Source organism: Peromyscus eremicus, chromosome 23 (assembly GCF_949786415.1).
Source record: "Peromyscus eremicus chromosome 23, PerEre_H2_v1, whole genome shotgun sequence".
In the NCBI taxonomy this organism is placed as follows: Eukaryota; Metazoa; Chordata; class Mammalia; order Rodentia; family Cricetidae; genus Peromyscus; species Peromyscus eremicus.
In genome coordinates, this window is record NC_081438.1 from 34017127 (window position 1) to 34041257 (window position 24131).

The 24131-nt window shown below is 45.8% G+C and overlaps 2 protein-coding genes across 2 annotated transcripts; both read left to right on the forward strand.

The window, feature by feature from the left end:
* The first annotated feature begins 1288 nt into the window (after nucleotides 1–1288).
* On the forward strand, nucleotides 1289–15760 carry LOC131898218 (small integral membrane protein 10-like protein 2A). The gene is made up of 2 exons (XM_059249333.1): nucleotides 1289–1647; nucleotides 15692–15760. The coding sequence occupies exons 1-2, from the start codon at nucleotides 1462–1464 to the stop codon at nucleotides 15710–15712; spliced, it is 207 nt and encodes a 68-aa protein (XP_059105316.1). The 5' UTR covers nucleotides 1289–1461; the 3' UTR covers nucleotides 15713–15760.
* Fam220a (family with sequence similarity 220 member A) lies at nucleotides 15748–16586 on the forward strand. Its single transcript, XM_059249332.1, has one exon. It carries the CDS (start codon nucleotides 15753–15755, stop codon nucleotides 16563–16565), a length of 813 nt encoding a protein of 270 aa, XP_059105315.1. The 5' UTR covers nucleotides 15748–15752; the 3' UTR covers nucleotides 16566–16586.
* The last annotated feature ends 7545 nt before the right edge of the window (nucleotides 16587–24131 follow it).

A 24131-nucleotide genomic window follows, 5' to 3' on the forward strand; every position in this document is an offset into this window, starting at 1 on the left:
ATTCCATAGAACTGGAGTTTTAAATGTTTACGAGCTGCCTAATGTGGCTGCTGCAATCTGGACTCTGATCCTCTGATAGAGCAGGAAGCACTAACTACTGAGCCATCTCTCTAGCCCCCACTGCAACCATTAGAAAAATGTAAAGTCACATTTTATTTAGTGTATGTGTGCATGTGTGTGTGTGTGCGTGTGCACATGAGCTCACACGCACATGGTGTGCACATGCATAAAACACAGGAGGCGGGAGGAGGCAGGAGGATATATTAGTATGCTTTCTACTTTCTATTACTGTGATAAACACCATTATCAAAAGCAACGCGGGGAGGAAAGGATTTATGTGGCTTATAGAGCAAAAAGAACTGTCTGTCACTGAGGGAAGCCAAGGCAGGCACTCGGGCAGGACAGGAACTGGAGGCAGAAACTGAATTAGAAATTACATTAAGATGAACATCACTTACTGGCTTGCTCTCCATGGCTTCCTTACAGAGAAAAAAAAACCCAAAACAAACAAACAAACAAAAAACAACCCCAGCACAGAGAACAACTCGCTGGAGTCAGTTGTGTCCTCCCACCGTGTGGGTCCCAAGGATTGAAGTCATGTTCTCAGAGTAGTGGAAAGTGCCTTTAACTCCTTCACCATTTCGCTGGCCTCACTGGACCCATTTTAAAGAACGTGCTATAAAGTACCTGTGGCCATGGCCATGGTCCATCTCTTTCCTGTTCTTTTTCTAAAGACTTATTTATTTTTATGTGAATGTGTATCTCAGTATATGCATGTGCAGGTGAGTGCAGATGCTCACGAAGGCCAGAAGGCATCGGATCCCTTGAAGCCAGAAGTGGTATGTGACAGCGAGCCACCTAATATGGGTACTGGAAACTGAACTCAGGGTCCTCTGGAGGAGCAGCAAGCGCTCTTAACCGCTGAGTCATCTTCTGAGCCCCTCTTTTCGTTTTTTCTTTCTTTCTTGCCCGAGACAGAGCCTTGTCAAGTAGCCCAGGTCCTGCCTCAGCCTCCTGAGAGCTTGGAATATTGCAGGCTGTCGCCGCCACGCCCGACTTTCCCTCTAGCGTTATCCTTAGCTTCACCATTAGAGGGCGCCAGGACGCAACGCAGCAACTCCTTCCTCCCACGCACGCGCACCTCGCTTGCTAGGAAAGCGGTCTGCGAGGCGGGGCGGGAGGGGGCGGAGTCTGCCGCCTGCGCAGGCGCGGGCCGGCTTTGTGACGTCAGGCCGCGCGGCCGGGCCGGGGATCCAGGTGGTGGCTCGCGGAGGCGCTTCCCGACAGTGACGCGCAGACTCGGCTCCCCCGCGGCCCGCCCTCCCGCCGGCCTCGCCGCGGTCTCCCTAGCTCCCTGAGATCGCTGAGCTCTGAACAGCGGCCCAGGGAGGAGGCCTTGGGCGACGCGGCGCGGAGAGGGAGGGCGGGCGGGCGGGCAGTGGGAGCGCCGCGGGTCTCTATATGGCGACGGCTCTGTCGGGTCTGGCTGTCCGGCTGTCGCGCTCGGCCGCCGCCCGCTCCTATGGGGTCTTCTGCAAGGGGTTGACCCGCACGTTGCTCATCTTCTTTGACTTGGCTTGGCGGCTGCGCATCAACTTTCCCTACCTCTACATCGTGGCTTCCATGATGCTCAACGTGCGTCTGCAGGTAGGTGAGCCGCGCCCTCGGCATCCCTGGGTCGCGGCTCTGCCCACCTGCCTCGGCGGGATGCATGTGCTGGGAGGCTCGTGCCATCAGCCTGAGGTTGAGTGTGTACCAAGCACCGTGCATTTTTCCCTCTGTAACCCCACTCTGCATAGACGATGCTTCAGAGTACAGATCCTCCATCTGGGGGTGGGGTCCGAGGAGAGATGACAGGAAGGTCCCTTAGGACGCTTTGTCCTTAAAAATGACAAATTGTTGGCGATCCGGTAGCAGCGAGTTCTTACGTGGATTCTGGTTCCCCAAACTTTGTGAAGGTTTATTATGTTTGAAAGTTAATGGTGTTTTGACCAATGTGTCCGATTTATTCTGGCCCCGGGTTAGAAATGGCAATAGGGATGAAGATGAGAGAAAGGTAAAACAAATTCAGAGGCCTGAAACAATTTGGAATAAAACAGCATGCCCGTGTCAGCATTCTGGAGGCCGCGTTTGCTGGAAACAGCTGGCAGTTCCCTATCTCTTGAATTACAAAACGCTTTTCTCTAGTGGAGAGAGAGGTTTTGCCAGTTTGAGTGTTCTGTCTCAAAAAGTAAGAGAGAGGCTAGACAGTGAGCCTCCTTGGGTTCTGTTTACACATCTTGGAGTGGCACAGGCTGTGTTGAAGGACTCCGCTCCACCCCTGGGAAGCATATAATCTGACAGTATTGTTTATTTCTTGTGGTTCTGGGAGCTGAACCCGGCGGGTACTTTGCATTTGCTGTAGGCAAGGAAAATCGCCCCAGCCCCAGACTTACTGTACATGTGTGGTTCCCTGGTGTGCAGAGGAGCCAGCTCTAAGTAGTTTACCTAGTTTTTCTGTAGTTGGGTCAAATTAGAGTGTAATGGATTTGGTATATAAATGGTCCCTGACACAAGTGGTTACAGACCATGTGGAATCCGAAGCCAAGTATGATCCAAATTCGTTAAAATGAGTTAAGAAAAACTGATTTTAAGGTCCAGATTAAGATACCTTTCCTTTTTTTTTTTTGGGCGGGGGTGGGGGGTGGGGGGGGAATGGTGTCAGCTGTGTACCACCATACCTGGTTATGAGGTACTGCTGGGATCAACCTGGGGCTTCCTGCATGCTAGGCAAGCACTCTAACAAATGAGCTATATCGCTGCTCCCAAATCAAGATATCTTACACTAACAAGGGCTTGTGGCATCTTATGTGATACCAGGCCACGGGGGCAGAAATAACAAACCTTTACAGCAGGTGCCCCAGATGAGAAAAGAGTGCTGGGTGTGGGCACTGAGATAAACCAGAGCGCCTGTGTCCTTGCCAATTACCAACCTGTAGAAACATGGCCCTGGTGTTTCTGCCAGATCTAGTAACCTCCTCTGAGAGAAATCAGACATCCTGATTCTTAGACGTCAAGTTATCTCAGAGTTTACAAAAAGAAACTTTGGGGATATAAGTGTCTGTAGTCTATGCTTGAGCTATCATGTAGACACATGGGGTCTGGTGTCTAGAGTTACAAGTGATTTGTGCTCATTTAGAAAATTATGTGAAAGACTACAAGAGATTACCTACTACATAATGTTATGTCTTGAATTGCTGTGTCTTGTACCATTAAAAAATAACAGGCTAGGGATGTAGCTCAGGTGGGAGTGTGTGTGCCTACTCTGCACAGTGCCCTGGATGTAATCTCTTGTACTGCATAGACTGGGTGTAATGATCCATGCCTGTAATCCTAGCATCTGGGAGGTGGAGGCGTGAGAGAGGCTCTGGGTCATCTTTGGCTACATAGCAAGACCCTATCTCACTAACAAAACCTGAAACACTTCCTCTTGTATTGATTTCTCTTTGTACCCTTCTCTAGCCCAAGCTACTCCAATTGCTAGCCTGGATTTTTGTGTATTCTCCATCTGTTTTCCACCGGTCAGTTAGAGGTGTCATATTTGTACATATTATGTGTATGCGTGGATCTGTGTGGATCTGCAGCAGGAGGAGGCTAGAAGAGGTCGCTGGATCCCCTGGAGATGTAGTTACGGGCAGTTATGAACTGCCTGACTCTAGTTCTCTGCAAGAGCAGCAGGTACTCCCTAACAGCCGAGCTATTTCTCTGGCTCCCTAGAGAAGTCTTCTAAACATTATAAGGCATGTTCTGTCATCCTCAAACATCAGCACAGCACGTACATGCTTATCACATGTGGATATGACTGGCGTCTCACCTAGCTTACACCTTGATGACGGACTAGACTTTGTTAGGGTCTCCTCTTTACCTAGTTGCAACCATTCCTTTCCTGCTCCTGGGGTATGATGAATGTCTTCCTTGACAGGGACACTCTCACAGTTTAGTTCTTTCAGAGGGAACTTTTGTAATCTTGTACCGGCTTTCTTCACCACAGGATTGCTGAAGGCTCGTTTGTTTTATAAGCAATAAACAGCGGCAAATTCCATTCCCGGTGTTTTCTAATTGCGCATCTGTTTGTAGGACAGTGAGATCATCTCTGGAAAGGTGATTCAAATCCATATTTCATAACAGGGAGTGTGCACTGTACTAATTGAAGGCAAGTGCCTTTGGGAGGAGGGCACTTGCCTTCAGTCAGAGTGGTACAGGCAGTGAGTGAGTGCAGGCAGGCCCATCGGTGTTGAGGGCAGCTCGGTGGCTCCAGAGGAGTCGTGAGTTGGTGTAGCCAGCTATAGAGAATCTGGCTCTCTTAATTCAGGGTCAAGCGGGCCCAGGTAGAGGGTAAGGCAGTCTCATCAAGCGTTTTGGGAAAGGTGTAAATCCCCCTCCCCCCAACACCTTTTGAGACAGGCTCTTACTGTACAACCCTGGTCAGTTTGGCTCCCTTTAGAATTCCTTGTGTAGGGCTGGAGAGATGGCTCAGAGGTTAAGAGCACTGACTGCTCTTCCAGAGGTCCTGAGTTCAATTCCCAGCAACCACATGGTGGCTCACAACCATCTGTAATGAGATCTGGCGCCCTCTTCTGTGTACATAATAAATAAATAAATCTTTAAAAAAAAAAAAAAAAAGAATTCCTTGTGTAGACCAGGCTGGCCTTAAACTCAAAGAGACCCACTTGCCTCTTCCTCAGGTGCTGGAATTAAAGGTGTGTACCACTGCCCAGCCAGAGAAGGATTTCCTAGGATACATGTAAGGGTTTTAGATTTGATCTTGGACCTGGCCAAATGCAGCCTTATTTTATTGGGAGAGGAAGAGAGAGGTTCTGGGGTACAATGCCATACTTGAAGTCTTTATATCTAATCTTTAAGCTCCCCTGAAGGCTTTAGGACTTTTGTTTATTTGTGAAAAATCACTAACTGAGCCTAGCTTGAGGGTTTCAATGTTCTGACCTTTGGGTATAGGAAGGTGCAATAAGAAATCGGGCCTGGCTGAAGGGACTCCGGCAGCTCACAGCCTTTTTCCTCCAGTATACTGTTTCCTTCCTCTGTTACAGGGGACAGGAATGTGTTTAAAATATTGGACCCTAAGGTTGTGTTAACCCTACACTTAACGTCTTGTTCATAGGGCATTGGGGTTTCTCTTATCCTTTTGGCAGTGCTGGGTATGGAACCCAAGGCCCCTTAAGTCACCCCAGAGCTGCATCCCTAACTCAACAGTGAGGCGTTTCAACAGTATACTAACAGCTCTTTAGTCTGGAAGATGATTGAATGAGAAAGTAGATGCAAAGGCGTTTGTTGACTCAGAACACCCAGGGTTATCATTTTAAAGTACTAGGACTAGAGAGTGGGCCTAGCAGTTAAGAGCACTTGGCTGCTTTTGCAGAGGGCCCGGGTTCCGTTCCCAGCACCCACATGATGGCTCACAACCATATGCAACTTCAGTTCCAGCTCTGTAAGCACCATGAGTGCTTGTGCTACACAAGCTTGCAGAACACTCATACACATAAAACAAATCTTTTTTTTTTTAATTTCTTTTATTTCTTGGAAAACTTAGGGGGAAATGTGTTTCATCTTTTATTTCCAAGGAAAATCTGTATATTATAAAAGCAAACATTTGTCATACCACCAAGTACAGAGCTCACATTGCAAACGGAACCATTTTCATTACATGACTGATGATCTAAAAGTCAGATAACTTTGAAAGGCTTCAGTCTCAACTGGTTTCATGAAAATCATGTTATTACATTGTACCAACACACTATTCTTTTAGAGGATCAAGTAGAAATTAGACCCAATAATTAACCAAACATACATCATATCCTGTTGCTTGTTTTATAGGATCATAAACATTATACTAAGACTTAGCACTTAGACATAAAACATGTCTTAACTTTCTGAAGAATAGTCTAGGAATAAGCAAAACATTTAGAATGCTTTCATGTCTCCAGTTAACACCATTTGTGTCAGTAACTGCAATGTTGTAACTTTCAGCATCTCACGTAACTAGTCGATGAAGTTGGTTAGTTATAAAACAAATCTTTAAAAAATATTTTTTATTTACTTTTAATTTTTGAATTATGAATGTTTGGTCAAAGGAAAGAATGACTCCTGTGGACTGCTCTTTGACCACAGGAGGGACCACATACACATACTCCACACACAAACAAATGTCACCAAAAAAAAAAAAAAAAAAAGTTTTTTTAAAAGTGCTGTTTGTAAACAAGTGTACACCTATAATCCCAGCTGCTTGTGAGGCTTGAGTCCAGGGATTGGGGGCATGTGAGTGTGTTGTATATGCTCAAGCATGCAAATGCATATATGTGTTGTATGTATGTATGTATGTATGTATGTATAGGTCAGAGGTCAACCTTGGGTGTCTGTCCTCAGGTGCAAGCCTCTTGATTTTTGGATACAAGGTCTCTCATTGGCGTTAGGCTCACTAATTTGACTAGATTGGCTGGCCAGGGAGCCCCAGGGATTTTCTCATCTCTAGTAATTCTCCTGTGTCCAACTCCCCAGGGCTGGGATTGTAAGCTGTGACACCACACCTGGCTTTTTTCTGTCTATTCTGGAGGATGGAACTTGGGTTCTCATGTTTGCATGGCAAGTACTTGGCCGATTGGGCTGCCTCATTAGCCAGTTTGTGGTCATCGTGAGCAACATAGTGACAAGATCCCTATCCTAAAATAGAAAAAGAATTGGAGAGATGGCTCTTGCCAGGACTGGAGTTTGGTATCCGACACTGACACTTAGTGGCTCACAACTGCTTATGATTGTGAGTATACCCCCAGCCACATAATTAAAAGAATACATTTCTCTCTCTCTCTCTGTTTTTTTTTGTTGTTGTTTGTTTTTTGTTTTTTTGAGACAGGGTTTTTCTGTGTAGCTTTGGTGCCTGTCCTGGATCTAGCTCTGTAGACCAGACTGGCCTCGAACTCACCCCTGGCTCTGCCTCCTGAGTGCTGGGATTAAGGGCATGCGCCAACCACCGCCCGGCTAAAAAAAATAAATCTTAAAAAAATAAAGCCAGGCCGGGCGGTGGTGGCGCACGCCTTTAATCCCAGCACTCGGGAGGCAAAGCCAGGCGGATCTCTGTGAGTTCGAGGCCAGCCTGGACTACCAAGTGAGTTCCAGGAAAGGCGCAAAGCTACACAGAGAAACCCTGTCTCGAAAAACCAAAAAAAAAAAAAAAAAAAAAAAAAAAAAGCCAGGCACATCTTTAATCCCAACACTCCGGTGGCAGAGGCAGGCAGATCTCTGTGAGTTCAAGGCCAGCGTGGTCTACATAGTAAGTTCTAGACTAGCCAAGGCTACATAGTTTCTCTGTTTCAAACAAAGCAAAACAAACAAAAAAGCAAAGGAAAGAAAGTACTGTTTTTAAGCAAGCCTCAATCTTCTGAGGTTATTAACATTCCACTGTTTCATACAGCATGGGAAGACAGATGGTAAAAAGTGAGAATCTTTGGGAGGTAGAAGCAGGTGGATCTCTGTGAGTTCTAGACCAGCCTGATCTACAAAGCAAGTTCTAGGACAGCCAGGGCTACACAGAGAAACCCTGTCTCAAAAAACAAAAAACAAGAAACAAACAAATAAAAAGTGAAAATCTATACCAATCACTACATATAAGTAAAAACAATCTGGGTGGTCCATGGTAGCATATACTTATAATCCCAGCACTTGGAAGGTAAAGGCTGGAAGATCAGGAGTTCAAAGCCAGCCTGGGCTACATGAGACCTTGCCCATTCCCAACTAAAATAAAAATTAAAAATAACTATATAAGAAGCTGGGTGGTGGTGGACACCTTTAATTCCAGCATGCAGGAGGCAGAGGCAGGTGGATCTTTGACTTTGAGGCCAGCTTGGTCTACAGAGCTAGTTCCAGGACAGCCAGGGATACATAGAGAAATCTCTTCAAAAACAAAAACAAAAACCAAACCAACAAACAAAACCAGTATCATGAATACCTGCTGGAACAAGCCATGCCTATAACTTTTCACTGGTATGGCTGTAAGAAACATGGATCAGGGCTGGAGAGATGTCTCAGAAGTTAAGAGCACCGACTGCTCTTCCAGAGGTCCTGAGTTCAATTCCCAGCACCCACATGGTGGCTCACAACCATCTGTAATGAGATCTGGTGCCCTCTTCTGTGTACATAATAAATAAATAAATCTTAAAAACAAACAAACAAAAAAATGGATCAAGTGTCTTAGTCCCATGTCACCCAAAGAGAAGGCCTAAAAAGAACAGAAAAGATACTATAAAGGCCGGGCGGTGGTGGCGCACGCCTTTAATCCCAGCACTCGGGAGGCAGAGCCAGGCGGATCTCTGTGAGTTCGAGGCCAGCCTGGGCTACCAAGTGAGTTCCAGGAAAGGCGCAAAGCTACACAGAGAAACCCTGTCTCGAAAAACCAAAAAAAAAAAAAAAAAAAGATACTATAAAGGCCGACCAAGATGTCCTTATTTCACCTTCAGCTTCTCCCTTGCTGCCTGTGCTCAGCAAGCCTTTGAATCGTTATTTGCCTTCTATGCTCTTAACCATCCTCCTCCTCTTCCTCTTCCTCCTCCTCTTCTTCTTTTTAAGTTTTTTGAGACAAGATTGCTCTGTATAGCCCTATCTGGCCTCAAACTCGCTCTGTAGATGGGACTGGCCTATAGAAATCTGCTTCCCTCTGCCTCCCTAGTGTTGGGATTAAAAATGTGCTCCACTACCACCCAGCTCTGTCCCACTTGTTTAGTACTGGGGATTGGACTCTCAGACTCTTGGCCACTGAGCTACATCCCCGGCTCCTAGCTCCGATCTCCTCTTTATATTACATCTTATTGACTTCTTTTATGTGTATATGCATGAGTGTGCATGTGTATGTGTGTGTGTGCATCCCTGTGCACATGGAATGTCATAATGTATGCATGGAGGTCAGAGCACAACCTGCAGGAGTCCCTTGTCTCCTACTCTGGGGGTTCCTTGTCTCAAGCTCAAGTCAGCAGGCATGGTAGCAAGCACATTTCCCCACAGAGCCATCTCACAGGCCACAGCCTACTCTTTCTCCTCTCTGAACTTCTTTCTAAATCCATAGCTTCATGGATTTCAGTACCCTCTCACCACTTAGACATCTTTTTTCCCCTTGTATTTAATAAGTTTTTGCTTTACCAGACATTGTACTACAGGTCTGGAATCTCAGCATATAGAGACACTAAAGGAGGAAAAATTTATAACAAATCTTATCCTGCAAGCTAGGTGTAGTGGTGCAAGCTTATGATCTTAGCACTTAGGGAGCCGGAGGCAGGAGCATCAGGAATTCAAAGTCAGTATCAGCTACAGAGTGAGTCTGAGGTCAGTTTGGGTCACATGAAACCCCATCTCAATAAATAAGAAAACAAATTATCATGCGGGTTAAGTGTGTAATTCAGGGGCATTAATACCTTGGCAGATTGGGCCGTGGTCACACACCCATTCTCAGATCTTCTCCGGCACATGGCAATCTTTCTTGTCTCCTAAGGGGAAGGGGAGCTGGCTGGCATTCTGAGCAAAACAGAGAGGACCTCATTGAGCACTTCAGCAAAACCCTGGGCCAGGTGAAGGCTGTTGCCACACTGATGTTTGGGTCAGAGGAGTGCAGAGTATGGACAGAGGGCAGAGCTGTCACCAGGACCCACACGTGGGCCAAGCCTGGAACAGCAGGGAGCTGGAGATTGGGTAGTGAGCCAGGAAGAAAGTGGTGGTTTTGTACAAAGTGCGTTGGAGCAGCTCCCCTTCTTGCTTTTCCTTGGTGTGTGTGTGTGTGTGTGTGTGTGTGTGTGTGTGTGTGTGTAGGCTAGAGGATAATTTGTCTGAATCAGTTCTCTCTTTCTATACTGTGGGTCCTGGGCATCAATTGGTAGAAAGTGACTTTTGGCCCAACACCTACATTCCTTTTTTTTTTTTTTTTTTTTTTTTAATGTGTATATGTGTGTTTATGCAGATACATTTGGAGGCCAGAAGAGAGTGTCGGATTCCCTGAGCTGGAGTTACAGGTGATTGTGACCACCCAGTGTGGGTGCTGGGAACTGAACCTGGGTATTTCCAGGAGCAGCAAACACTCTTAACCCCGGAGTCGTCTCCCTGCCTCTTACCTGTACTCTGTATTCCAGACTTGTTTTATTTTGCTTAATTGTTTTGAGACAGTCTCACCAGGCTGACCTAGAACTCGTTTTGTAGCTCAGGCTACTGGAATTCTAGATCCTGCTTTGTCTCCCTGAGCACTAGGATTACAAGCTTGTGTCACCACAGCAGCCTCCTTGTTTCTGAAAGAGTTGGAAATAATCCTGTATGCTCCAGGCAGGTGTTAGTGTAAGAATTCTGGGCTGCAGAGAAGGAGAAAACCAACACCAAGGTTGTCCATTGACCTTGGCATGTGCACACACACTTGTATCCATCACACATATAAAGACTGTTTCAAAGTATATGAACTCATTCTATTTTTACTAATGTTAAAAGAGACCCATCACATGTGAGATGAAATCTCAGCGCTTGGGAAGCAGAGACAGGCAAATCTCTATGAGTTTGAGGCCAGCCTGGTCTACAGAGCGAGTTCCAAGATAGCCAAGGTTACACAGAGAAACCCTGTCTCAAACAAACAAACAAAAACCCAAACACCAAAACTGCTTACTGCTGGGGCTGCACTTGGTGTATTGAGCTCTGAACTCCAGCCCCAACTTGTCTGTATCTGGAGAGGGAAGAGCCAGTTTCTTCACCCTTGATAGTTTTGTAGGATGCAATAAAATGGAATAAACACAAACTACTTCTACAAGCAGAAGGAACTTGGAGGAGCTGAGTATGTAGCTCAGTGTGGATAAGGCCCTGGGTCCATCTTTAACATCAGGGGGAAGAAAGTAAAAAAAAAAGATCACCCACAGAATGGAAAAAAGCATTTGTTGGTAAATTTTGGTAAAGGAGTAATACCCTGAATAGAGAAAGACCTCTTACAATTAAAAAACAAAAAATCCAAGCAGCTCAATCCAGTCTTTGAAGGAGCAGGCATAGAGATTTATCTAAGCAGATACACAGATGGCGGATGTGTCCTTGAGAAGATCCTGGACTCCAGAAGAAAGCAGATCACTCAGGAGCGGTGGGAGGCCGCTCCACACCTGTTAGGATGGCTGTTGTAAGGTGGAGGTGGGAGGAGAGGTTGCAGAAGCAGATGCAGGTGAAGGGGCGTGTCCTCAGTCCTTGTGTGCTGCTGGTCGGATTGTAAAATGCGCAGCTGTCATGAAAGCCTTGTGGTTCTTCACACCGTTGAATGTGGACTTAACCCGCAGTCAACTAAGTCTGCTTCTGGGTGTGTACCTGAGAGGTTTGAAAATGGATTTAAAGCCTGGTACTCCAGTGCTGATAAACAGTAGCCCAAAGATAGTAGCAGCAAGTCTGTGGACAGGTGAGCGGATAAGGCACTGGGGATGTGGCCTGGCTGGAAGAGACCTCATCTAGCGTGCCCTGAGCCCTAGGTTCCATCTCCAGCACCGCGTATAATTAAGGCAAGATGACCTGGGCCTGTAGTCCAGGTATGCAGGAGGTCAGGAGTTCAAGGTCATCTTCAGCTGTATGGCCTGTTTGAGGTCAGCCTGGCTATTCAAGACTCTGTGTCTTAAGTAAATAAGAAAAGGAAAAAATGATGAACAGTCTTGAGAGCCCCTATAGAGTTCCCCACCTCTGGTGTGAGCATGCCACTTAGATGGCTCCAGTTTCTTCCACCAATGTGCTTTTCCACTGCTGGATCCCACTTTGAATCTATTAATAGTTGCCGTTTCTCCAGATAACTTTCAGTTGGCTGCTGGACCTTTGGGTTGTTGTCACTGTCTGACTATGAATAATGTTGCTATGGGCGTGTGTGCGTGCGTGCGTGCGTGCGTGCGTGTGTGTGTGTGTGTGTGTGTGTGTATGTGTGGTGGTTTGGTGCATGCACATGAGTATGGATGCATGTGCCCAAGTGCACATTGAAACAGCATCTCATTGAACTGGAAGCTTGATGTTTCAGCTAGGCTACCTGGGGCAACCGCAGGGGTTACAGATGCTCATGTGGTCACACCCACCTCTTTGGAGTGTGTGTTTGTTTGTTTGTTTGTTTAAGTGTGGGAGATTTTAACTCAGATTCTCATGCTAGCGCAGGAAGTGATATTACTCACTGAGCCATCTCCCCAGTCCTACTTTTTTTTTTTGAGACAGGGTCTTCCCATCCCTCATTCCCTACCCCTGCTCCAACTATACTGCAGGCTGTCCTGGATCGTAACCATGTATTCTACACAGGACTTGAACTAAAAATGATTGGTCTGCTTGCTTCAAAGCGTCTGAGGCACAAGCCACTCATACCTGGCTGTTACTTGGAGTTTTAAAAAAATTGTTAGATAAACAATTTTTGAGTGTATTCTGCTTTGTCTTTGCTTATGGTGTGTTTTGGTCATGCTTACGTTTGTTTACTTTGAGAAAGGGAGGTTTGGGACAGGACTGGCCTTGAACTAGAATTCTTCTTGCCTCATCCTCCCAAGTGCTGGGATTCAAGGTAGGTACCACCATGCTGAGTCTGAAAATTGTTTTTTGTTTATTTATTTCTATTTTATGGGTATGTGTAAGTGCCTGCATATGTATCTGTGCCCTGTTTGCATGCCTGGTGCCCTTGGAGGCCAGAGGAGGGCGTCAGATTCACTGGAACTGGAGTTACAGGTGGTTGTAAGCAGCCGTGTGGGTGCTGTGTTCAAACACCAGTCTTCCGCAAGAACAGCAAGTGCTCTTAACTAGTGAATCCTCTGTCCACATCCCTAAAGTTTATTTTTGTGGAGTCCAAGTTCAACAATCTTTTTTCATGTTTGATGTTTGCTGTCATTAGAAAGTCCTTGTCCACATATATTATGGTGCCATTACTTTTGAGATAGATTTCTTGCCATGTAGTCCATGCTAGCCTCAGACTGGAAAGCCTCCTTGTCTTGGCCTCCTCCATACTGGGATTCTAGTCATGTACCACCATACTTGGCTCATTTTAACTGTGTGTGTTGTTGTTGTTGAGATCAAAGCAAGGGCTTAGCCAGGTATTTGGGTTCACACCAGCACTTGGGAAGCAGAGGCAGGCAGATTTCATTGAATTTAAGGGTAGCCTGGTCTATCTATCTACATAGTGAGCTCTAGACTAGCCAGGGCTACATAGTGAGACTCTGGTCTCAAAAACAAAACAAAACAAAAAACCCAAACTAAGAGCTTTGTGCAAGCCAGGGTCAACACTCTACCGTGGGTTTATATCTCTTGCCCCTTGTTATTTGAGAGGAAAGTTAAAGATGGGTTCTTATGTAGCCCTAAGCTGGCCTCATATTTACTGAATAGCTGAGGATGACCTTGAACTCATGATCCTCCTCTCTCTGCGCTCTCCCCGAGTACTGAGAGTACAATCATGCACCACCACATTGGGCTCATCTTAACTTTCGGGGGTAGTGCACATGTATGTGGAGACCGAGGACAACCTCCGATGCCATTCCTTAGGTGCTTCCATCTTGACTTTCTCACTGGACTGGAATTTGCCCAGTAGGCTAGGCTAGCTGGCCAGCAAGACTCAGGGATCTGCCTGTCTCCACCTCCCTAGAGCTGGGGATAAAAGTGCCCCCCCCACACATTTGGATATGGAACTAGACCACTTGGATATGGAACTGGAACTGCATTTTAATTTGAAATTTTTAAGTGTGGGATATGTGCTCATGGAGGCCAGAAGAGGGTATTGGATCCCTAGGCAGCTGTGAGTTGTCTTTTTTTGAGAGCTGGGAATTGAACTCAGGTTCTCTGGAAGAGCAACAAGCATTCTTAACCGTCGGGCCCTCTCCAGTCCCTCACTTAAACAGTTTGTCCTGGTACATGTTACGAGGCGAGGCTATAGATTGACCTTTGAGCAGTATTACAGTGAGGTTTATGCATGTGGGTTAATGATTCACTAGAAAGGAAACCTGGATCTGTTTTGTCTTCTTGTTCTGCTGTCCTGGCATTAGGACCTACAACAGCACCTGACTCGGGGAAGGGCTTGGGGAGCAGCTGATTGATTCTGTAGCAAAGAAATCCTAGGAGCTGAATCCCAGGTAAAGGGGAGACTTCCAAAGTTGGCTGCTTGCCTTGGGTAGACTGACTGTTCACTATTCACTGCTCAGCAGCCCCAGTCTGGGCTTTGACCCCTGCTGCCCCGCAGAGATGCACTTGTCTGTTGAGGTCCCTTGTCTGCCCTTTGCTTTACCAGCCCTCCAGCAGCCCCTCATTCATTCCGGAGACACTTGCCAATACTGACAGAAAAGCTGCCGTCGTTGTCACTGTGGGATGCTGCCTGAAGAGAACGCTTAGTGCTTTCCCATGCTCAGCCTACAACAGGGCCTGAGAAATTGTTACCTTTCCTGAGGATACCGAGCCACCCAGCTCTGGAGGCGCTTCTCCTTATTGAGTGTACTTTTGAGCAGATGTATGACCAGAGACAAGGTGTGACCTTAGGGCACAGCTGGCTTTGTGAGATCAGGCGTGATGCAGAGATGCTTGCCAGGTCAGTAGAAGAAACTCAGTGATGTGTCCTCCCAGTGGTCATGAGTCAGCTTCATTCAGAAGGGTGATGTGAGCGCCTTTCCTCATCCTTGGTAGTGTGTAGAAATTTGTGACCTCCAGCCTGGTCCCCCATTCAGGGCCTGTCGGTACCAGGATCCACTTCACAGCACTCCGCAGCTTTGGGCTTGGTCGTCTTAGAGTGTGTGTTCGAGCCATCAGCCCACAGGATCCTGCTCAATCAAGCCCCTTGCCCTACTCACTGTGACTCCTTCCTGTCCCCCTTAGGACTGGCCTTGCTAGCTTGCTTTGGAAAGTATTGGGGGCAGGATATTTTTAGGTTACAGAGCAGTGGTAGTCTGGACGGTCAGGTGCCCGAGGCCATTAATAGCCTGGGTTAGGGAAGGTGAGGAGACAGGCATCCAGCAGGGCAGCAGCTGCCTAACTGAGTCAGGCCTATTGTCATGTAGCAGGTTGGCTGCCTCATACAGGGGGAGGGTTTGTGTGGAAGATGCCTTCTGATTGCCCTGAGGATCTTGGTCATGCCTGGAGCCTTTGCTCCTGCCCCTCTGTTGCACTTTGAGCCCTTAGCATCTTCAGCAGGGGTGAAAGGGGTGGATGTTGAGGAACTGGCTCCCAGAACTGCATTTATTTTTCCCTTGAACTTGGAAATAAACTCCTCTCTCACTCAGCGTTTTGGTGGGCAGGTTTGTTTGCCATAGCTTAACAGTACTGATTCTTTTGCAGACTTAACATGGGAGCTGGGGCTTATAAGACCTGGGGCCATGGGGATTAATTATTTGCCTTTATGTATACTTTATTTTCGTATTTATCTATTTCAGTCAAGGTCTCATATAGCCCAGGCTGACTTCAGACTCACCTTGTAGCCAAGGATAGCCTTGAATTTGTGATCTTCCTGTCTCCATCTCTATGCTGTAAGTATATGCTAGTCTGGAATTCACTACAAAGCTCAGGCGGCCTGTGACAGTGGCCAGTGCCTCTCACTCTCTGGCTCCTGTTCAGCTCTGTGGCCTCATTCCTCAAGAAACTAGTGTTTGGTGATATTTTGTGTGCTTAAATGTTTTAATAACCCTCTGTCACAGAATTTTCATTTGATTATCTTTTCTAGGTTCATATTGAGATCCATTGAAGGCCACCCCTGACTGATAGGCATCACCCTGGCGCAAAGCATGAGGGGTGGAAGAGGGACCCTGGGTACTTGCTTGGCAAATGTAAAGAGGTCACAAGGAGGTGACTTGGACAAACTATCATGCGGCCTTGAGAAGAGAAGCCAGAAGGGGAGCCCCAGTCCAGCAGATGTGCCTTCCTGGACAGATCAGCCTGCAGCAGATACTGATGGAAAGTCACAGGACACAGTGGTGGCATCCTTGGAAATGAAACATGATCAGAGTGAGGCTGACCTCATACTTCACAGTGGGTACAAAGTGCTTCAGTATCTGAAGGAATCAATGGGAAGAAATTTGGCTCCAGTAGCCTCCGTAAGCAAGATTCTGTCATCTGCTTCGGAAGAACATCTGGCTGGGGTATCCTGTGGCATCGGAGATGCACTAGGAAGTAACTGGCCAGGAAAAGGGCCCAGGGCCACAGACAGCTGTGGACGGTACCCCAAAGGAGAGTCCTGGGTGTCAGGATGGCCAGGTCATCCAAAACTGAGGGAAATGGGTTTCCTGAAGTGTGAACTGCTAAGTGCCGCTCCTGAGGGGCTGGGCACGAGGTCGGAACTGTCTTACCCATATTCTGAGCTGTGCCAGCTGCCATATGCTTCTGCCCATTATGAAGTTCTCCCAGAAGATGAGACAAGATGTGTATCCCTCAACCGTTTAAACCCTATGTTTTCAGAGCAAACAGTAGAATATGAGAAAACTCTCTCAAGCTTAAAAAGTACTTCAGATGGTCTGCAGATAGTCGTGAGGGTCACTGGCTCTGCAATCCTCCAGATTAGCAAGTCTGATGCCATAGATAAGGTACAGGCAGAACAATAAAAATAGCAGATTAATTTTAAAGGTCGTCTTGCAGTTTCTTTTGCATTAATTCTGGTGTATGCTGCAGCCGTTCAGTTCCTGCTCTGATTCCTGTGACCAGACACACCTCACTGATTGATGCAGAGAGACATTTTTGAGCATGTTTTCAGTCGTTTTGGAAAGACTCAGAACTTGGAAAACCCTTCTAAGAGATGATTGATCTATCCAGTATAGATCAGACAAAAACCATTTAGCGCAGAGTTCTTTATCGCGGAGACCCGTTCTAAAGGGCTAGCATCCCAGATGCCGCCTGTCTCAGCTCACCTCTGGCCATCTGATGGAAGTGGAGCTCTGCAGGCTGCCCCCTCCACTTCTTGTAAGCCTTGCTCCGGTCATGACGAGTCTTGCCCTTTCTGCACTGTATGGACTCTCTGACCTGCGGTCACACATCCGATCTCACGTGTCCCTTTCCTTCTGCTTGAAGTGCAGGTGGCAATGGCGGCACTTCGGAGAAGTTGCAATATTAAATTTAGGATTATCTTAAATCACAGGAGAGTTGGGACTCTTCTGCTGATAGAACACAGATTGCAAATGAAGTATTTCCCTTTTCCCAGATGCTAGGATTCGTGATCTCTTTTACATTAAGATTTTTTTCTAAAGTATTTCTCCCTTTGTGGTTTGTTGATAACTTTAATAAAGGTCATTTAAAGAGTGGACATTTTTAAGCTCCCTACCTAAGAGAGAGTTAAAAACAGCCCTGCGGGGAGGGGAACCTGACTGTATATGTCATTTATACTGTGTGCTAAATTACTACGCCATGGGCTATTTTAGTGTTTTGGGGAAATAATAAAATCTGCTCTTTAGCATAATAAATGTTTTATTTTGTGTGTGTGCTCATGTTTCCTCATCTTTTTGTTACTATCACTGTCTTCCTAACATTTAAGCATCTGTAGCACCGGGTGAAACAGGTTGCTGGTGAAGACGTGAGTCCACTTGAGGAAAGCCAACACAAAGATGGATGTGAACTCCTCTTCCTCCCTCCGGTCCTCCTCTTCCTCCCTCCTCCTTTCTTTGCCCTCTTGTTTCCTCTTCTCTCCGCTCTCTCACAGGTTCTGAAATAGTGCAGTATGGTCAAGTCTAGTAGTGCACACCCAGCACTCAGGAGGCTGAGGCATGAGTTCCGGGCTCGCCTGTGCTGATTCATGAGTTCAAACACACCCTGGTCTATGAATTGAGTTCTAGGCCAACTTGGATTACAAAGCAAGAATGTACCAGGAAACAAAACAAAGGGCTAGGGACACAGGAAACTGATTTCTGTGCAAGCCTGACCTGAGTTTGATTCCCAGAACCCATATACAGCAGCTCAGCATAGCTGCGATTGTTCACAGTCCCAGCACTAGAGAGGTGATAGAGTCTATGAAGCTTGTTAGCCATCCAGTCTAGCCTAATTAGTGAACTCCAGGCCACTGAGAGGGCCTGTATGATAAAGGTGGATGTTAGGAGGCTGGAGAGATGGCTCAGCGGTTAAGAACCTGACTGCTCTTCAAGAGGACCCTGGTTCAATTCCTAGAACCCACATGGCAGCTCACAGCTGTCTGTGACTCCAGTTCCAGGGGACCCGACACCCATGGCAAAACACCAATGCACATTAAAAAAAAAAAAAAAAAGTGGATGGCTGTAGAAAAGTGATATGTAGTGAGCCTCTAGGTGTGCGTTGAGTCCTTGCAAAATACTCATCTCTGCTTGGGTACGGTGGCACACTCATGATCCTGGCACTTGAGATGCAGAGAAGAGCCTAGAGGTGAAGACCAGCCTGGGCTGTATGATGAGATTATAACTCAAAACCCCAAGAGAGCTGGGCATGGTGGCTCTCATCTATAATCTCAGCATTCAGAAGCAGAACAAAGCATCATATAATTTCAAATTAGAAGTGTAAACATTTGAGACAAATAGTACAGAAATATGGTGCTTCAGGACTGGCTGGCTGTGGTGGGCATCTGCAACCCTAGCACCCCTGAAGCCAAAGTTGTCTGAATTTGTGCCACATGAAGCCATCTTTTTTTTTTTTTTTTTTCTTTCCCTCAGATGAAGTTTTCATAGAACATGTAGCCTTGGACTTGCAGTATGTATGTAGCTGTGGATAACCTTCAACTCATCTTCTACCTCCTGAGTGCTGGGACTACAGGCATGTACCATCACACCTGTTTTATGTAGTGCTGGGGATGGATCACAGGACCTTGTGGGTGCTAGGCAAGAACGGGGTTCCTAGGTTTCTGTGCTGCTTCACATCCACATCCCCTACAAAACAGTCTTTGCTCTTAAGGACTGAACAATACAATTATTTTAAATTTAGGGACTATGCCTAGTAGAAAATGTTGGACTTGTTATTCACATCTGGAAATCATGATTTCCTTTCTTTAAGAAAAATTGGAGCAGATGATGAGGTCTTGAAGTCATTAGGTGGTTGCAAGACTATGGAGAGTAAAAAGTAAATTAAGAAATGCTCACGTGTAAATTGGGGCGGGTGAGAGGGCTCAGCAGTTAAAGGTGTTGTCAGCAAGCCTGACAACCCGAGTTCGAATCCAGGAATTCACATAGAAGGGACGAACCACTTCCTCCAAGTTGCCCTTTGACCTCCACGCCCAAATAATGAATAAATACATTTTAATGTAGAGGTAATCCCACAGTCCAGTTCTGTTATGTCATATCAGAGCAATCAGTCTATAAATTTGAGTATCCAAGATTTACACTAAGTTATATAATAAATGGCTTGTGCCTGTATGTAAAATCAAGTCACATAAGAACAATCTATTTACACACAAGTATTTCTTTCTCTCTTTTTTTTTTTTTTTCTGGTTTTTTGAGACAGGTTTTCTCTGTGTAGTTTTGATACCTGTCCTGGATCTCGCTTTGTAGACCAGGCTGGCCTCGAACTCACAGAGATCCGCCTGGCTCTGCCTCCCAAGTGCTAGGATCAAAGGCCTGCACCATCGTCACCTGGCCACACAAATTTTTTTTTTTTATTACATTTATTGTGTGGATGAGTGAGTGGGTATGTGTTACAGTGCTTATGTGGAGGTCAGTGAATAATGTGTATGTATGTTATCAAAATTCATCAGTTAAACCCGGGCGGTGGTGGCACACACCTTTGATCCCAGCACTCGGGAGGCAGAGGCAGGTGGATCTCAGTGAGTTTGAGGCCAGCCTGGTCTACAAAGTATAAGATCCAGGACAGTCAGGACTGTTACACAGAGAAACCCTGTCTCGGAAAAAAAAATTCATCCGTTAAGAGGTGTCTACTTCAAGCTTAACCCTTCATTAAAGAGCTGTATATTTGTATAATAAAAATCTGAGGAAGGAAACCAGGCTCATGAGAGGCAGAGGCAGGTGGATCTCTGTGAGTTTGAAGCCAGCCTGGTCTACATAGTTCTAGGTTACCCAAGAAAAAGTTCTTTTTAAAAGCTCCCTTCCTTCATGGGGCAGTGGTGGCACACACCTTTAATCCTAGCATTCAGGAGGCAGAAGCAGGCAGATCTCTGAGTTGATGTATAGACTGGTCCACAGAGCTAGTTCCAGGACAACAGGGATACACAGAGAAACCCTGTCTTGAAAAACAAACAGTTTTTTTTTCTTTTTTCATTACATTACAGGTATGTGTGTGTGTTTGTGCCATTGCACAGAGGTGGAGTTCAGAGAACAGTTTTAGGAATCGATTCTCTTGTACATACGGGGTGCAGGGATTGAACTCAGGCTTGGTAGCAAGCTCCCTTACCTGCTGAGTCATCTCACCAGTCCGAAAGGTTGTTTTCAAAGTTACTTGTTTAGGAAAGTTCTAAAAATATAGAACTGTTTTTATTTTTGTTTTCCTGGGGCCCATTAAGACTCCTTGCTTTTGAGTCAGGGTCTCATACTGTCCGGACTGGACTCCAGCTCCCCACATAGCCATTAGCCAGAGGAGGGCATAAGACTCTCTGGGGCTGGAGTTACAGGTGGCTGTGAGCCTCCATGTGGGTGCTGGGAACTGAACTTAGGTCCTCTGGAAGAGCAGCCAGGGCTCTTAACCACTGAGCCATCTCTCCAGCTCTCTAAGGGGAAAAAAACAAAAACAAAAAAAAACCTTTGTCAACAGACTCTTCTTTTTCCCCCCAAGACAGGGCATCACTATATAGTCCTAGTTGGAACTCTATGTAGATGAGGTTGGCTTCAAACTCCCAGAGATCTGTCTGCTTCTCCCTCCCAAGTGCTGGGCTTGAAGGTGTGTATCTCTATATCCAGCTGGGCGTAGTTGTTCTTAAAGATTGTTTTAGAAGTACTTGCCTAGCATACAGGAGACATTGGGTTCCGTCCATAACAACACACACACACACACACACACACACACACACACACACACACACACCCCAGAGGAGCGGAGTATGCCTCAGTGGTTTCATTCCCCAGTATCACACAAAAAGGATTTCAATAGAAAACTAGTTCTGAAGGAGAGCTGCAGGGAGCCACCGTGGCTGTGATGCCACAGAAAGAAAGGCAAGTGTCTTTCTTCATTTGCAGCCAGGAGGACAAACTTACCGCGTCAGTGCCTGCAAGGGTCAGACCTACCAGAAGAGGGAGCCACATGTCCACCAAGGCAAATGAGCGGCTTTCAAAAAGCCTTCATTTCTCCCCACTGGTTAGCTTGTTTATTGCAGTCTTTTTCCCTGTCTCTGCCTTCTTCCCTTCCTCCCTCTCTTCTTCTCCCCCCTCTTCAATTAAATCTCACATTTTATTCATACACACACACACACACACACACACACACACACACACACATACATATATGTATTTTTTTTTTTTTAAGGCAAACGATATATAACTCTGATTGATCTGGAACTCACTGTTTAGCCCAGGCTGGCCTAGAACTCTTGGCAACCCTGCTTCACCCACATGGGTGTTGGGATTATAGGCATACATCACTATGCCTGACTTTGTGTGTGTGTGTGTGTGTGTGTGTGTGTGTGTGTGTGTGTGTGTGTTGTTGTTGTTGTTGTTGTTGTTTTTTCTGAGACAGGGTTTCCCTGTAGCTTTGAAGCCTGTCCTGGAGCTCAATCTGTAGACCAGGCTAGCCTGGAACTCAGAGAGATCCACTTGTCTCTGCCTCCCAAGTACTGGGATTAAAGGTGTGTGCCACCCCCCCACCCCACCCCCCGGCTTTTTTCTTGTTTTTTCAAAGGATTTAAAAATGTACCATATTGGAGGTTGGAAGACAACGTGTGGGAGTTAGTTCTCTCTTTCCACCATGCAGCTTCCAGGGATCAAACTCAGGTCATCAGGCTGGCAAGATAAATGTCTTTACCTGCTGACCCATCTCACCAGCCCCATACCCAGCTTTTAATTCACATCTGATCAGTTTTCCAATTGTATTCTTTTTATATTTAAGGATACAATCCATAAAACTACATGGCATATAATATTCATCGAATTGTGCATGCATGCACCCATTGCTGAAGATTGAACCCGGGGCCTTGTGCATGCTAGGCAATCAACTGAGGCACATCTATGTACATAGATATTTGAGGAGACCATTAAGCACTAGAGTTTACATAGTTTTGCTTATTTGCTCAAACAGAAGGAAGTGGATTGCAGATAGAACAGTTTGCTGAAAGTTAAAGATTTATTTTGCATAGCAAATTAAACTTAATAAAACAGATTCATGGTTCTGATAGATTATTCTGAACTCAGTGCCTTATACCACAGAGTTGACTTGGCCATCTTGACTTTCTTATCTGTATATTTTGTTTTAGGAAATACTATATTATTTTTCTTATGTGTGTGTCTGTGTGAGTGAATGCGACATGTATGCAGATACCCACGGAGCCCAGTAGAGGGGGTCAGATCCCCTGAAATTGGAGTTATGGGTAGTTGTGAGCTACCAGATGAGGGTGCTGGGAACTGAATTGGAGTTCTCTGTAAGAGTTGCAAGAACAGGTCGGGCAGTGGTGGCGCACGCCTTTAATCCCAGCACTCAGGAGACAGAGCCAGGCAGATCTCTGTGAGTTTGAGGCCAGCCTGGTCTACAGTTCCAGGAAAGGCACAAAGCTACACAGAGAAACCCTGTCTTGGAAAAACAAAAACAAAACAAAGAGCTGCAAGAGCTCGTAACCATCTCTCTAGTCCCATGAGATTAGATAGATATATAGATAGATAGATAGATAATACATATATATTAAGAATTTATAACGGACAATGGATTATGTCAATACGTATGTTTTTATTTTTTTAAGCTTTTGCTTTTTTATGTGTATGAATGTTTTGCCTGCATATGTCTCTGTACTACATGTGTGCAGTGACCACAGAGATGAGAAAAGAGCATTGGATCCCTTGGAATGGAAGTTATGGACGACTGTGAGCCATCACTTGAGTGCTAGGAATCTGGTACTGTGGAAGAGCAACCAGTCCTCTTAAAGCTGAGCCATTTCCCCAGCCTCCCTCCCCCAGTATATAAATTATGTTTGTGTGTATGTGTGTGTGTGTGTGTGTGTGTGTGTGTGTGTCTGTGTCTGTGTGTGTGTGTCTGTGTGGGCATGTGGGAAGTGCAGGTGCCAGCACAGAGGCCAAAGGTGTCAGATCCACCTGCAGCTGGAGTTTGAGGTGGTTGTGAGGCACTTGATGTCTAAGTGCTGGGAACCAAACTCCAGTCCTCTGGAAGCGCAGTTACTACTTTTAACTGCTGAGCCATCACTATGGCCCCTAAAGAAATATTCCTAAACTCTAGGAATATGGTTCAAAGGGTAAATGGGCTTGCCACCAAGTCTGACAAACTGAATTTGAGCCTCAGAACCCCATGGTAGAAGGTGAGACCTGACTCCCCAAAGTTGTCCTCTGACCTTCACACAGGTGCTCTGGCATAGGTACATGTGCACTCAAACATAATAAATAGATAAATAAACATAAACGTTTTTAGGCTGTTTTCTTTTAATTCCAATACATTACTGCGATTCCGCGTGTATTTTTGTAGAAGACCTGTCAAAGAAAAATGTTAAATGATAAATTGGGATAATAGAGTATGTATAAATAGCTTGCATGCTATTTAATATCTTAGAGATGTTTGAGCACCACTTAGGACTTGTTCAAATAAAGCAGTTTGCTGGGATAAACTCCAGGCTTTCTCTTTGTTAAATATTTCTGGTTTAGTCTGTTATGGAACAATTGCCAGAGTTGTTATTTCCTGTCTTCTGCATGGCTCTCACATGCCGTATTAAAAACTCTTCTGATATGTTCCTAAAGATCACAAAGCTGGGAGGAAATTTATTGTAGGGATCCGTATCTTTGCATTATACTGTCCATAGCTCTATAAAGAAAAAGTTTAAGTTTTAATCACATTTATTGTGTGTGTGTGTGTGTGTGTGTGTGTGTGTGTGTGTGTGTAAGTGTAAGCCAGCCACAGGGAGAATATAGAAGTCAGAAAGCAAATTTCCAGGCTGTGAATTGTGGCACATACTTTTAATCCCATCACTCGGGAGGCAGAGGCAGGCATATCTCTATGAGTTTTAGGCCAGCCTGGTCTACAGAGTGAGTTCCAGGACAGCCAGGGCTACACAGTGAGACCCT

Excerpts from the sequence above, each read along its gene's own strand:
- LOC131898218 (XM_059249333.1), top strand. The coding sequence starts at position 1,462 with ATGGCGACGGCTCTGTCGGGTCTGGCTGTCCGGCTGTCGCGCTCGGCC. Across the intron at positions 1,648-15,691 it reads TGCTCAACGTGCGTCTGCAG|GTTCATATTGAGATCCATTG; the intron begins GTAGGTGAGCCG and ends TATCTTTTCTAG.
- Fam220a (XM_059249332.1), top strand. The coding sequence starts at position 15,753 with ATGAGGGGTGGAAGAGGGACCCTGGGTACTTGCTTGGCAAATGTAAAG.